At 48.1% G+C, this 13,656-nt stretch overlaps 1 protein-coding gene across 2 annotated transcripts in view; it reads left to right on the forward strand.

Moving 5' to 3' along the window:
* LCMT1 (leucine carboxyl methyltransferase 1) overlaps positions 1–8,192 on the forward strand; it is an 18,472-nt gene extending 10,280 nt beyond the window's left edge. Inside the window, exons 6-11 of one of the 2 annotated variants that reach the window (XR_003572726.1) lie at positions 968–1,070; positions 2,225–2,345; positions 3,119–3,220; positions 3,584–3,759; positions 3,857–3,948; positions 5,566–5,589. Coding sequence is in view for 1 of the 2 variants with exons in the window: in XM_027897270.1 (XP_027753071.1) it covers positions 968–1,070; positions 2,225–2,345; positions 3,119–3,220; positions 3,857–3,948; positions 5,566–5,663; positions 7,330–7,352 (539 nt within the window). In the remaining variant the exon portion in view is untranslated. Of the gene's footprint in view, positions 1–967; positions 1,071–2,224; positions 2,346–3,118; positions 3,221–3,583; positions 3,760–3,856; positions 3,949–5,565; positions 5,664–7,329 lie in introns of those variants that run through there. The other variant, XM_027897270.1, reaches the window with a different exon arrangement.
* The last annotated feature ends 5,464 nt before the right edge of the window (positions 8,193–13,656 follow it).

The following is a 13,656-nucleotide window of genomic DNA, read 5'->3' on the forward strand; positions in this document are numbered from 1 at the left end:
GGTTTTTGGGTGGCTTTTTTTGATGCCATTATCATGGCCTTGATATAATCACTGAAATAGAAGGGTGTGGGAAGTAGTAAAGCTATTACAGAACATGCACATGGAAAAAGCCTTGACTCAAAATGTTGAATCATTTGCCACACAACTTCTTTTTTTCCCTTTCTTTGCCCTGTAACTCTCTTTCTGAACTGCTCTGGTTCCTGGAGCTGCTCAGAAATGTTGCAGGAAAGACTCCATTTCTGCTGGTTCCTCAGCTGTGCTTGGATGGCAGAGTGTCCTTTGCCTCTGGGATTTGTTCCTCCTTCCTGCTGGAAAGCATTTACAGGAATGTGCTGCCTCTTGTGTCCCCGGGCAATGTTTGTTTCTCAGAATACCTTCTCCAGTTTGACTCTTTGCTTAAATACCGTCTTTAAATCATGCCAAAAGTATAAATTGTAACATTTTTTGGCCCAAAATCTGTGTCAGATCCCGTTATACATTCTATAACTATAAAAATCAATACTTTATATGGCTGTATCTGTTGTGAATATTTGAAATATGTTACTCTTAACTCCGGTTTTCAGAAATTGATGTACTTTTATGTAGTTCTGCGTACATACATCGGGTCATCTAAAAAGACTCTACAAACACAATGAAAATCCTGCCTTTAATCTTCGCATTTTCTTCCTCTCTGCATTCCTGGGAACCATGGTAACGGCTGGGATAACCTCTCTGCATCACAGTGGCTTCAGAGGGAAAGAGTGGGCTTGCTGCAGGGCCTGCTGGTGATGTATCGCTGTAAGCCACAAGTACAGGGGAAATTCATGTTTTGAAAAGAAGAGTTTGCTGTTCATAGTTAGGTATAACAGACCAAACTTTAGCTTCCAAGTCATGTATTCTTGTGTTGGTTTTGTTTTTTTTTTTTAATTCATAATTTCAGCATCCCTCCTGTTTGTAACCTTAGTCTCTCCAAATCTTGACCTTGCAGATTCCCACAGCCTTGACTCCAGTCGATATTCCATTGTGGGAGCAGATCTCCGTTTCTCGTCAGATCTGGAGGAGAAGCTGAAGAAACACAACTTGGATGTACAGTAAGATTATATATTTTTTTAATTGATTTTTCTTTTTTAATGAGGGCTTGTGGAAGCCCAGGTTGGACGGGGCTTGGAGCACCCTGGGCTAGTGGAAGGTGTCCCTGCCCACGGCAGGGGGTGGCACTGGATGGGCTTTGAGGTCCCTTCCAATCCAGGCCATTCTGGGATTCTGTGACTTCAGAGTTTCATCTTTGTAATTTTCTGTGGCCTCCACTCGAACCCCTGTTGTTCCCTAAACCTTTTGGTGGAGGGATTGCCATGGCCCTGAGTCCAGAAGCTCCTCTGTGGGGTTTTATTGTTCCCCAGGAGGCTTGGGAGGGGGCAGGAGTTAAGTTTCTGAGTGGATGATGGACAGACCTTTCAAATGTAAGCTATATAAATAGCAGCGATCTGGCTGGGTGGGAGAGAGCATATGGGGAAGCAGAATGCATCAAATTGCCATTTAATTCTTTACACTTCCATCTTCTGAAATGTTGCCTTGCTTGCCTACATCCCTGCTCCTTGTGGAATTTCTCCTGCTTCTAGTGACTTTTTTTTCCCTTTCATTCTAGCAATTAAAAGCAAACTCAATAATTCTGAAGAAAATCACTCGTGTAGATGTCTATTTTTGTTGGTTTGTGGATGGAGGGGGAAGAGGCAACGTGCAAACTATAGATTGCATTTCGTTAGATAATAATATGTGAAGAGTATTTTACAGATATTTTTCAGAACAAATTTGGCTAATTAAAATTCTTAGAACTTCGGTAAGAGAAAACTTTTTTTTTAAATTTTGTAATTTATTCCTGATTTTACTGATCTCTAGAAGAGTGTGGATTGTTTATACAGAGTACAGTTCTTCTGCAAAGGGAATTTTAAGACTCCTCAGTTCCTGCTGTGAGAGAAGGCTTAGAGAATGCACATTATTCTGTGTTCAGGGCTGACTTAGAGGGGCTTGTTTTCCAAAATCTCTGGTTTGTAACCACAGAAGTCTCCTGTGCCAGAAAGCCTAGTTCTAGTTGACTTGATGAAGAGATTTCATTCAAACTTCAGTGTCTAGTTCATAAAAAATGAAGCTCTTTCAAGACACGAAATGACTGCTCACTAACAGTTCTTTACGGATTTTTCTTGTTCTTCTGCTGGAAATAGTTCTGTGCTTTGGTTTTGTTTTGCAGTTTGCCAACACTACTGGTGGCAGAGTGTGTGCTGGTTTACATGACCCCCCAGCAGTCTGCAAACCTGCTCAAGTGGGCAGCAAGCACCTTTCCCGTGGCCATGTTTATCAATTATGAGCAGGTAAAACCAAAATGGCATTTTTGGACCTGCATTGTTGTCATAAAAATTGCACTCCAAGGTGGGAGTTGTTGTGAAATAAGAGTGGGCCGTGTCCTTTTGTAGAGACAGCAGTTTTCTGCTGAATTTCTGTAGCAATGTGTTTTAACTTGTAGCTTGGTTAGCTCGTTAGAAGGAGTATACAGCTATTCTGAAAGACAATTTCTGGGCTATGTTGAAGCAAAATAATTGAGACTTAATCCATATGTGGAGAAAACCATAGAATATTGGTTTAGCTGAGACAGAGGAAAAAGAAATGGTGCTGAGTGCTGGCTCTGAGTGTATAACATTACATAATTACCTCTCTGTTCTTTGGCAAAGTGGAGCAAAAATCACATCAGCATGAACTCCGCTTCCCTCAGTGGAAGTTAAAGGCTGCCTCGGGGGAGATAGGTGGCTCCAGGAATTAGTAACAGGATCTTCCAAGCTGTAAATCACTGCTGGAGAATGAACCAAGTTGCTGAGAGCTTAAAGCAGCTCAGCTTTGCTGTCAGTGCCCGTGTCTGTCGGGGCAGGGGCACTGTCACCGAGCCGGTGGCTGTGGCTGTGACACGAGGGAGCTGAGGAGGTGGTGGCAGAGGGAACGAGGCCCGGTGTGAGGATGTCCAACTCACTCTGCTGTTGTCCTGTACGTTTTATGACATAGGCAATGCAGGAGTTTAACCAGGGTACTGCTGTTCCCCACGGTCACGCTGTGTGCGGAAGGGGGAACACTTTTGTCTCCTTCTCTACCTGAGGTGAACATGACGGACCGGTTCGGGCAGATCATGATCGAGAACCTGCAGCGGCGGCAGTGCAACCTGGCCGGGGTGGAGGTCTGCAGGTCCTTGGACTCCCAGGTGAGAGGGGCACAGAGCTCTGGGTGGCTGTGATATCAACATGGATCAGTGTGCCTGCACGCTCTGTCTGTGGATGCCCTGTTGGAGCAGGTCCACCCCTTGCCATGGGCAGGGACTCCTTCCACCAGCCCAGGTTGCTCCAAGCCCCGTCCAGCCTGGCCTTGGACACTTCTAGGAAACCAGGGGCAGCCACAGCTTCTCTGGGCAACCTGTGCCAGGGCCTCCCCACCCTCACAGGGGGGAATTTCTTCCCAATATCCCATCTAACCCTGCCCTCTGGCACTGGGAAGCCATTTGCCCTTGTCCTGTCACTCCAGGCCCTTTTAAATAGTGTCTCTCCATCTTTCTTGTTGGCTCCTTCAGGTATTGGAAGGCCACAGTTGGGTCACCCTGGAGCCTTCTCTTTGATCCCACTGACTGTCAGTAGTTGTCCAAAAGCTGCAGTGGATCAGAGCCCAGCCCTGCCTGCCCCCCTGCCCTCTCTGCACAGAGATCACCAGCACATGCTTAGAAAAGACTCTGAGCTCTGCAGAGAACAGGTCAAGCAGCTGCCCTGCAAAATCCTTGGGGGGAAAAACTGCCCTCTGGCATTTTTGCCTGGAGTCCTCAAAGCTGTGCTGCCTCCGTGTTTTACAGAGGGAGCGTCTGCTGTTGAACGGCTGGGAAACCGCACGTGCCATCGACATGATGAAGGTGTACAGCTTTTTGCCACAGGCTGATGTCAAAAGGTATTCATTTTGGAACCAAAGGCCATCTTCAGATGCCATTTCCAAGGCTGTTCACATCAATGTGCAGCATGGGGTTCCCTGGTCTGACAGAGTTGGCTGCAGGCTCGTGCTGCCCCTGTCTGAGGGTGAAGCCCTGCAGAGCCTCAGGGATGATGCCTGGAGCAGCATTCACGAGCCACTGGCCGTGGGGCAATGTAAAGCATCTCGTGGCAGGAATTTGCAGACAAAAGGTGCCACAGAAAATGCCGTGTTGAGGTTTTGCAGTCCCTGACGTGTTCCTTGTGGACATTTTGGCTGGGGTTAAACCACAGCACGTTGAAGTCATCTTCATGAGGGAAACTGCTGGGTCTGCAGAGCTTAGAGCACAGAGGGGGTAACCAAAGGCTGTTTAACAGCCAGTAATTTGCATGCATTTTGTTATATTTTTTTTTTCGGTGAAGAAATACTTAAAAAATGGGAAACTTTTTAAGGAGTAACTTTTTAGGGGTATAATGTTAAATGTGAATTACTGTGAGTCATTAACTATAGTTTGAATTAGCTGAACAAGTTACCTTGGTCCAAATATTCACATATGGGGGTTTCTCAAACCCTGGAACTGAACAGGTGAGGGTGGAAATCAGAGGTGGTTTAAATAGGAACAGTGGTGTGTGGTGGTGCCATATGGCACTGGTGGAGACACAGAGCCTGTGCTTTCTTTGCAGCATTTTTGACTACCTTAGATCTGTTCAGCTCCTTCCACTTGTTCCAAATGCCAGGAAATAGGTTATGTAAACTCTGTCCTTCAGTATTAATGAGGCAAATAATGCTTTTTATTTATAAAAGTCTTTACAAAAGTGTTCTTCTGCAGCACTTACATCTGGGAGTGTATTTTGGAACTTTTGCCCCTCAGCTTCTTTTGATCCTCAGTAGCAGCTCCTCCAAATATTTAGCGTGGAAAATAAACACTGATATTCAAGTAGTCTGGAGGGAGAGAGGAATGGGCCAGGTTAAGCTTTGTAAAGCAGGCACAGCTTGGGAGAAAATCTCCCATTTGGGGGAAGACATTTAAAGACCTTCCTTTAAGAAGGTGGGAACCATTTTAGGGAAAACAAATCCTTCTATTTGTACCATTTAGTTTGTGTTTCATCATGGGCTCCTGTGGGAGAGCTGTTGGGAGCTGCACTGGTGTGCTCATCACTCTCCCCAGACAGGGTAAGGCCTTGTGATTCTCTGGAGGAAACAGAGTCTTCAGCGATTCACTGCCATCCCTTGGTCAGGATGGATCTCCTTCATTAGGCTGCACTGTTGGGGCTGCAGGACCAGATCTCTGCAGAAAAAGGGCTTGGAAGACAAATACTGGTATTTGTGAGGAGTTACACAGATTAGTCCTGGAATATGAAATATGAAATACAGACTAATATGAAATATTAGTCCAGGAAGGAGAAGTTGAAGACATCCTGTGGGTGACTTGTTTGGTACATGGACAGCAAGGGTGGGAGCGGTGGTGGCACCGTGGACAAACCCCTGGAAAGGTAACTGCCTTATTGGCCAGAGTTTTCACTCCTGTGCAGTGAAGAGTTTCTTAAAGATTCTACTGAGACTCCAGCTTGAATCCCAATTTTTATTTTGTTCCTCCAGAATAGAAGCACTTGAATTCCTGGATGAAAAGGAACTGTTTGAACAACTAATGCAGCACTACTGCATCTGCTGGGCTTCAAAGGACAGCAGCAACCTGGGTAATGTTCTCCAACACGTGGGAGTGATCCTTCCCATGGAAATCTTATGTGGAAAGACTGGGATTGGGATGTTACTCCAGTGCAGGATAGAGACACCCTGTCCCAGCCGTGGGCTCTGCTGCTCTGCCCTTGGGGCTGGGAGCACCTCCCAGCTGGGGATTGTTTCTCCACATCCCTGGGAGGGTTTATGGGCATCCAAGTTGGAAGCCTGTCCAGTAGAGGAGAGTTGGAATTTTTCCACCAGAAGATGCCGTATGGGTTACTTTAAATAACTGCCTGCTTTATCCTATCAGTGCTAATTGAAAGGTTTACAAATCCTATGCATGGGAAGTACCATATGGACACACTGTATATGAAATCACAGTGTCCTGACAACACAAAGATAAATTTGTATTGCTTATCCCAGGCTTCTTCTGCACTGTCCCCATTTACAGCCATCTGACACTGGAGTTTTCCACGCTGCTTTCTCCCGGGGGAAAAAAATTCCCTCTGAAATTAACTCTTTTAAAATGTTCCTTTTGGTCTTAAAATTCTCTCTCTCCTAGACTGGCGTTTCTTTGAAATGGAGGGAATTGATTTATGCTTTCTGTAGCATTTCTATGTTGCTGCTGCTTAACAAGTAGTAAAATCAGGAGAATTGTGGTTTGGGTGAAGGATGGATGGCTACAGCCTGTACCTGTCCAAATCAAAGACAGTTCTGTTCCAGGCACAAGTTTATCTTGACTTCTCTCTGCAATTTCAGGGACTTCAGTCTTTCCAGAAAATCTCTGCCTGCCAGTTTTTATCATTTCCTCCCCTTCTCCTTCTCTTCCCTTCCTTTGCTTCTGACAGAGTATCCAAGATTTTATTGACTGTTCCTTAGCAGATGGGAATAGGTGCTCTCTGAGCAGCAAAGCATCTGATACAGCTGGTGAAGGGAGATCTTCAACACCCTGCTGCTGCTGCTGTAGCAGAGCTGCTGCCTTGTGCTGTTGGTCACCTGAATCCTCCAGCCTCCATAGCCCTGAGCTCAAAAATCCATGTTTTCCACTTCATTTCTCAGGGCTCAGAGTGATGACTGTAATACTCAAGGTATCCTGGAGGAGCTAAGGGCAAAATATTCATGGGAACCACTGTTCTGGGATCTCAGCATTGTTCTCTGCTGGGATTAGAGAAGGACTGAGGACAGTTTTGGGGACTGAGTTGAGTGGTGCAGGGTATCTTACAAGTTAAAAAAGACCAGTCTCAAAGGAGATAATCAGATGTCCATTGGAGGTTTGGCCATGGAATAGACACATCTTAATCTAAAACAGGGGGTTTAAATCCATGTGAATTTACTGCCCTCATTAAGGGTACTTTCCCCAGCTTTCTCTTTTTAATTTCATGGGCAGAATCTGAGGTTCATGAACATTCTGTGTTGTTTGTTCCTTCTGCCTTGAACAACTGCTGCAGATTGGCTTATTCAAATTAATGGCTTCATCACAGTCAAAAGAGGGTTAGAAATGTAAAAATCAACCTGTTTCCTGATTTCCTCCCACCAAATCCTTTACATTTAAGTTTAAAAAAATTAAGTAATGCTCAAAGCATCCTTCTTCCTGTGCCTGACTGTCCTAATAGTGGTGAAGCGCTGTTAGGATAAGAATAACCACTTGTTTTTCCTCCCTAATCCCTCTTTCTCTTCACCCAGGTCTCGCAAACATCGACTTCTGAGGGTCTGGCTGGAGGGAAGGGAGCCCAGGAGCCCCAGTGACTGCCTTGGCTTGGGCCAGGATGCAGAAATATGGACTTTGCATGTGCCAACCCCAGCCTGTGTCCATGTGACGGTGCTGGGAACTGTCCTGCTGGCTTTGGGTGCTTTTAAGGAGTATTTTTTGTGAGCAATTGTTATGAGGCAAGACTTGCCCTCCATTCCCAGATGTCTAATGATGGACTTTCACAAGGTGTCAGTGATTCCTGTCTAAAGCTTGCCTTCCGTAGTTTAAACCTGAAAGTAAAGTGTTGTTGGGTTCTTTGATTTTCCTCCCTTGTCTTTTTGTGGGTGTGTAACGTGTATTTGTGGCAGGACGGTGGAAACGCTGGAGAGCTGCATCACTGGGCACCTGCACTGTGCATGGCTGATCAGGAAGGTGCAATGTGGTTCATTTTCATTCTCTTCTGGTCTAATTTTGGTGAAGTGTCACCGTGTTGGCTTCTCCAGGCTTACTGTTGTCCAAGGCTATCCCTGTGCTGGGCGTTCTTGTAGGGGAAGGGTAGAGGAGAAGGGGAGCCCTGATGTAAATTTGTTCAGTGGTGTACAAGAAACTGGAAAGTAGATGTTGTTTAACTGGGAAGGGCTAAGCTTGGCAGTTCAGCACTGGGATGGTTGAAAGTAAGAAAGAAATTAATCTCAATTTGCACTGTTTCTGGTAGTATCTTTACACCAGTTTCTTCTTTCCCCTTAAAAGAAGCGAAACAAAATTCCCAAGAGTAATGAAATCCCTTGTCCTGTTGTTTGAAATTGAATCTTGCAACCTTCCTATGAGAAAAATAATAAATGTTTAGTATTTATAATTTGTCTCCTGTCTTACTCACTGGAAATTACCTATTTATATCTGATTTAGTGCATGCAGGTTTCTTCTCGCCAAATGCCTCACCAGGAGTGTTTCTTTAAAGCAGTTACAGGCAAACCCTGAGAAGCTGTGGCTGCCCTGGAAGTGTCCCAGGCCAGGCTGGACGGGGCTTGGAGCAACCTGGGCTGGTGGAAGGTGTCCCTGCCCATGGCAGGGGTGGCACTGAATGAGCTTTAAGGTCCCTTCCAACCCAAACCCCTCTGTGATTCTGTGACAAACCACCGTTTTTGTGCTGTTTGTGACTTTCTGTAGTGTGAGAATGCTTTGGAAAAGATTGATGTGGGCCTGGACTGGAGATGAAGGGATGGATATTATTGAGATACCAGGAAAAATAAACAGTTCTTCGAAGTTGCAGTCACAATTTCAGAGGAGCAGAAGCAGTAAACAGAAAGGGTGTATAGTGACAGGATAAGGGGAAACAGCCTTCAACTGAAAGAAGATGGGTTTGGATTAGATCTTGGAGGGATTTCTGCTCATCACTTCTCTTTGAAGTCCCTGTATTGTTTGTTCATCCAAGGGAAGCACTGGAGGAGGTGGCACAGGAGCAGAGCTGTGCCATGGGATGAAAACACGGTGGTGGCCTCGTCACCCTTTGACTGGGTGAGTCTGACTCTCCGTTTCCAGCTGTTGAGCTGAACAGCATCCAGCCAGGAGAAGGGAAATCATTCCTGCGAGAGCTCTGCCAGAGTCTCTCCTCTCTCAGTTGCCAACAGTGGTGAGGGAAGTGGGTCACCTTGTGCTTCAGGGTTAGAGCAGGATGAAAGGAGTTTGTGGTTCCCTGGGAGCTGTGTGGGGAGGACGGGTGTGGGAGCCCAGCGCTCAGGGTTCCACTAACCAAAAGAGAGAAATCAATCTGTCACCACTCTCCAGGGAATGTTTGGACGTGGAGGGTGCCTGGTGCTGCTGACACAGTGCTGCTTTGCTGGGAGCTGCTGGTTGAGGAAGGCTGAGGAAGGTTTTTCCAGCCAGGAGAGGTGACCTCTACCGTCTGCCGCTGCTTCCTGCGCTGTGTGTGAGTGCTGGGGCTCCCTGGAGCTGTCCATGGATCTCTACCTCTCCCTCCTGTTCCAGCCCAGCTGGCTGTTCCTGGGTGCTGTCAGTCCTCTCTCCTTCCCCCAGCGTGGGGCTGGGAAGCTTTGCACAGGAGGATGCTGAGTCCAGTTGCCATGGCAAAGCGAGGGAGCCGTGGCACGTGGGCCCTGCCTGTGAGATTCCTGTCACAGATTGTTCCCACAGGTACCACCAGATCCTCCTGTCTGTCCATGCTGAGTCCTGGGTGTTGGTCTTTGCTCTGTCCAAGCCCCAGCCACACTGTGGTGATCACACTTCACTGTGTCTGTGCTCCACCCACCTCACCTGCCTGAGCATCACCTGCTCACTCTGAAAAGATGGACAAAAGAAGTTACCTTCTAGGAAATTAAATTATTTATCTCCTCCCTGGCATTACCCAGCAGGGAATGAAAAGCAGTTGTTAGCTCAGTGCCCAGCATTTCAACCCCTGTGCAGAGTTACAGGTCCTTGTTTGGAGCTGACAGGAGTTCTGAGGTCTCAGTGCTGCTGGGGCACAGGAGATGTGGTTATTGAGGATGGAGATGCTGACAGGACAGGCAGGGGAAGCAGGGGCCAGGTCATTGCAGGGAAGGTGTGCAGGTGTGTGTGGGACGGACCATCCCTCCCTTCTGCGAGAGCCTGGGGGATTTTAACACCAAATACCAGAACTAAGAATGTTCAATACTGGAATTAAGGTCTAAGCGTGGCCTCATCCTACTGGTTATTTTCCCTCTTCAGAGACCAGTCTGTGCACGCAGAACTGACCCAAATCTGTCCCTGTTCTCCAGCAGACGGGGGTAAGTCTGTATTAAGAATCCTTGGAAATTTCCATCTGCACTGGAGCATTACGGTAGCGATTGGAAGGAAGGCTCTTACACAATGAGGGCTCTCTGGAGGGGCAGAGATCACCTCACCTGTGCTGCAGCAACGAGCTGCAAATCACTCTGCGAGTTCTCATTCAGCCCCAGTTGAGTAATCGTGGGGATTATCTGTCCCCAAGATAAATATGGAAAGATAAGGCAGTGTCAAAGGAATTGCTTTTGCTTCTTTATGGCTCTTTGAAAGAGCTGACCCTGGTGCTCTGCCGGGGTCTTTCCTTGCAGCACCACGTTCTGCAGCACCAAAATTCTTCATGATAACTTTTTCACAGCAATCCAGGCAGAATTTGGGCCTTTAAAATGCACCAGCACTGATCCCCAGAGAGCACTTAAGCATTAGGAGAGCATGAAGGGACAGGGCACGGGGGAATGGTTTCAAACTGAAAGAGGAGCCTTAGGTTGGATATTGGGAAGAAATTCTTCCCTGCGAGGGTGGGCAGGCCCTGGCACAGGTTGCCCAGAGAAGCTGTGGCTGCCCCAGCCTTGGAAGTGTCCAAGGCCAGGTTGGATGGGGCTTGGAGCACCCTGGGCTGGTGGAAGGTGTCCCTGCCCATGGCAGGGGGTGGCACTGGATGGGCTTTAAGGTCCCTTCCAACCCAAATAATTCTGGGGTGATTAGCTGTTAATGGTACTTGATCATGTCCTTAAGAGTCTGCTTAAGTGCTTTTTGGAATTTTAGTGGTTTGGGTTTAGAATCCCAGAATGGTTTGCATTGGAAGGGAACTTAAGGATCATCCAGTTCCAATCCCCAAATCTGCTTTTCTATACAAACCCTAGTTTGGGTACTTTGGATTGTATGGAAAGGCAAAGGAAAGGTGGCAGATCTGCAGGGTGAAGCAAAGGGAAACAGAATGAAACACGGGCTGGATAAAATAGGGGTATCCTGACTTCTCTGCCGAGGTAGATGGAGGTGGGGAATCTTGTCTCTGATGCCTAAAAAGGGTTTTTGGAAACTGTGTCTTGTTTGGTACCACCATTTCCTGTATGAATTGACACAGTTGCTGTTGTCACTTATTTAACAAATCGGTGCAAGCCCAAACAAGGACAAAAATAAGTGTCTGTTAATATGAACAGATTTATCTGTTCTCATCCCCACGCCTTTTCCCACGGGCAGAGTTTCCATGTAGCTTATCAAGCAAACCTGAGTGCCAAGGATTTCATCTCTGTGAGGGGCAAAGGCTGCTCAGAGCAGGGCTGTTGTCTTTACGTGTTCGTGGCACCTCGAAACACAAGGCAGGTGCTGGGGCAGCCTCTGCTCAGGAGGACACAGGAGGATGGCTGGGTTGAGATGTGGAATCCTAGAATGGTTTGGGTTGGAAGAGACCTTAAAGATTATCCTGTTCCACCCCCTGCCATGGGGAAGGACACCTTTCACTACCCCAGGTTTCTCCAAGCCCTGTCCAGCCTGGCCTTGTAGCTTAAACTGGCTGGTCCTGCCCCTGTGCTGGCTGTGCTGAGAGGGTTTGGTAGGAGCCAGGTGATCACCCAGCCTTGCTTATCCATCAGGAGACTCCCCTAGGATTTATGTGTCCGAGGGCTTTAGGAGTCACAGCTGGCAGGTGCTGAAAATATCCTGAGTTTGATTGGTTTGGTTTTGTCCCTGTTCTTTGAGTTAACTGGAACTGTGTGTGGGCAGTGCTGCTTTCCCTTGGAGCCATCCTCGTGCCCATCAGCGGTTAGGGCAGAGCAGCATTCCCTGGGCTCCTGGGTTAGTGGCACATCAGCCAGGGCCCTGCAAAAAACCCTTCCCTCTCCCTAATCTTCCAAAACAAATCAGTCAGGGCTTGGCACAGCACTGGAATTTCCCAGGCTGCTTTCTCCAAGGATTTTACCTCAGTCCCACATGGCAGACACGGGATGCTGGGGCAGCACTGGCTGGCTCTGGGTGCAGAACCTGTGGCTGGAGCTCCCACCACCAGGGAAAATACATTCCCTCGAGTATGAAGGTGGTCCCAGCCACCTGTTCCACTGGTCCATGCAGAGGCTTCACAGGAGCCCAAAGACCAGCCAAAGTCACTCCCACATCCCAGTGGTTTCCATCACCTGAGGCCAAGAGCTTTTGTCTGTAGGAGCCGAGTTCTGGGGAGGGGAAATGGTTTGATGGAGGCTTGTTTAGAGGTGCCTGGACTGGGGTTCTCTTGCCTGACCCTTGCCTGTGGCGTGGCCAGCAGCAGAGACAGGCAAGTGGAAATTTCCTTCCCATCCCCAGTGCCTTGTGACAACATCATAAACCATCCCTGGCGTTCTTTACCCTGCTTACGAGAGAAAAAATCTCTATAAACCGCAATCCTTAATCAGCCACCACAAACATGGTGATTGCTCAAGGCAGTGACACAGGGCAGGGACACCCTGGGGGGCTGGACTGATCCCTGCCCGGGTGGTGGGCACATTCCTGCTGCTCCAGGTGAGCTGCACTGCAGGGACCCGCACTGGCATCGCTGGGGCAGTGTCAGCTGTGCCCATCACTGCATATGTGTGACATTAATCTGATCATTAATACCCCAAAAATAATTTCAGTCTGGATTCCTTCTGCCCAAGTTAAAATCCCTCCCAACGGACCTGGTTGTGCTGGGAGCTGTGGGTTGTGAGACAGTGGTTCCAGGGCTGCAGCCTCTCAGTCATCCCCTTATTCCCTCTGCCCTGGCTGAATCTGGTGTTCCAGGCACTGATCCCTGCTGGGGGCAAGGGGGATTTAGGGAGGGTTTAAGTGTTATGATCAATGCCAATTTTCAGAGCTGCTGGTGGGTCCCTTGGGTCCCTTGCCAGGCATCTTTTATTTGAGAGCAGTGCAAGAGAGACACAGGCCCCCAACTTTAGGAGTTCTGGGCAGGACGTGGGCTGAGGTTTAGGGAAATTTTAATGGTTTTTACTCAGAGGGTGGGCAGGCCCTGGCACAGGTCACCCAGAGAAGCTGTGGCTGCCCCATCCCTGGAAGTGTCCACGGCCAGGTTGGATGGGGATGGAGCAACCTGGGCTGGTGGAAGGTGTCCCTGCCCATGGCAGGACACTGGAACTGTTTTTTATAGGTCCCTTTCTACCCAAAGCAGTCTGTGATTCTGGGATAGCTGCACCAGCCATTTCCCAGGGTGCTGCTGGATCCGTGTGCCCGATGCCAGGGCCCTTCTGGCGGGTGAGGAGGGCAGCTGGGGTGCTGGCACTCTGGCTCTCTGCAGGAAAGGAATCACATCCTGAATCTTGGCAGAAAACCCTAAAACTGAAAAAAAAAAACAAACGAAAAGAAAGATCCAAGGGAGAAACCCTCCCCAAGCCTTGAAGCGAGGCTGGGCAGTGATAACAGTTTTTACATCCCTGGGGGCCGGCCCAACAGCTTTTATTGCCCCTCTTCTGTTTTTTTTTTTTCTTAGCAATGCAAATCCAATCCATATTTTAGAGCCTCCCCTGCGCTGCCTGTTCACAGAGGTCGTGGGGAGGCTGTCGTGGCAGGGCAGGTGGGTCCTGCAGGGCTGTGCCTACCTG

The sequence above is a fragment of the Empidonax traillii genome, unplaced genomic scaffold (genome assembly GCF_003031625.1).
Source record: "Empidonax traillii isolate 1590-97213 ecotype Southwest subspecies unplaced genomic scaffold, ASM303162v1 scaffold534:size827195, whole genome shotgun sequence".
Lineage (NCBI taxonomy): Eukaryota > Metazoa > Chordata > Aves > Passeriformes > Tyrannidae > Empidonax > Empidonax traillii.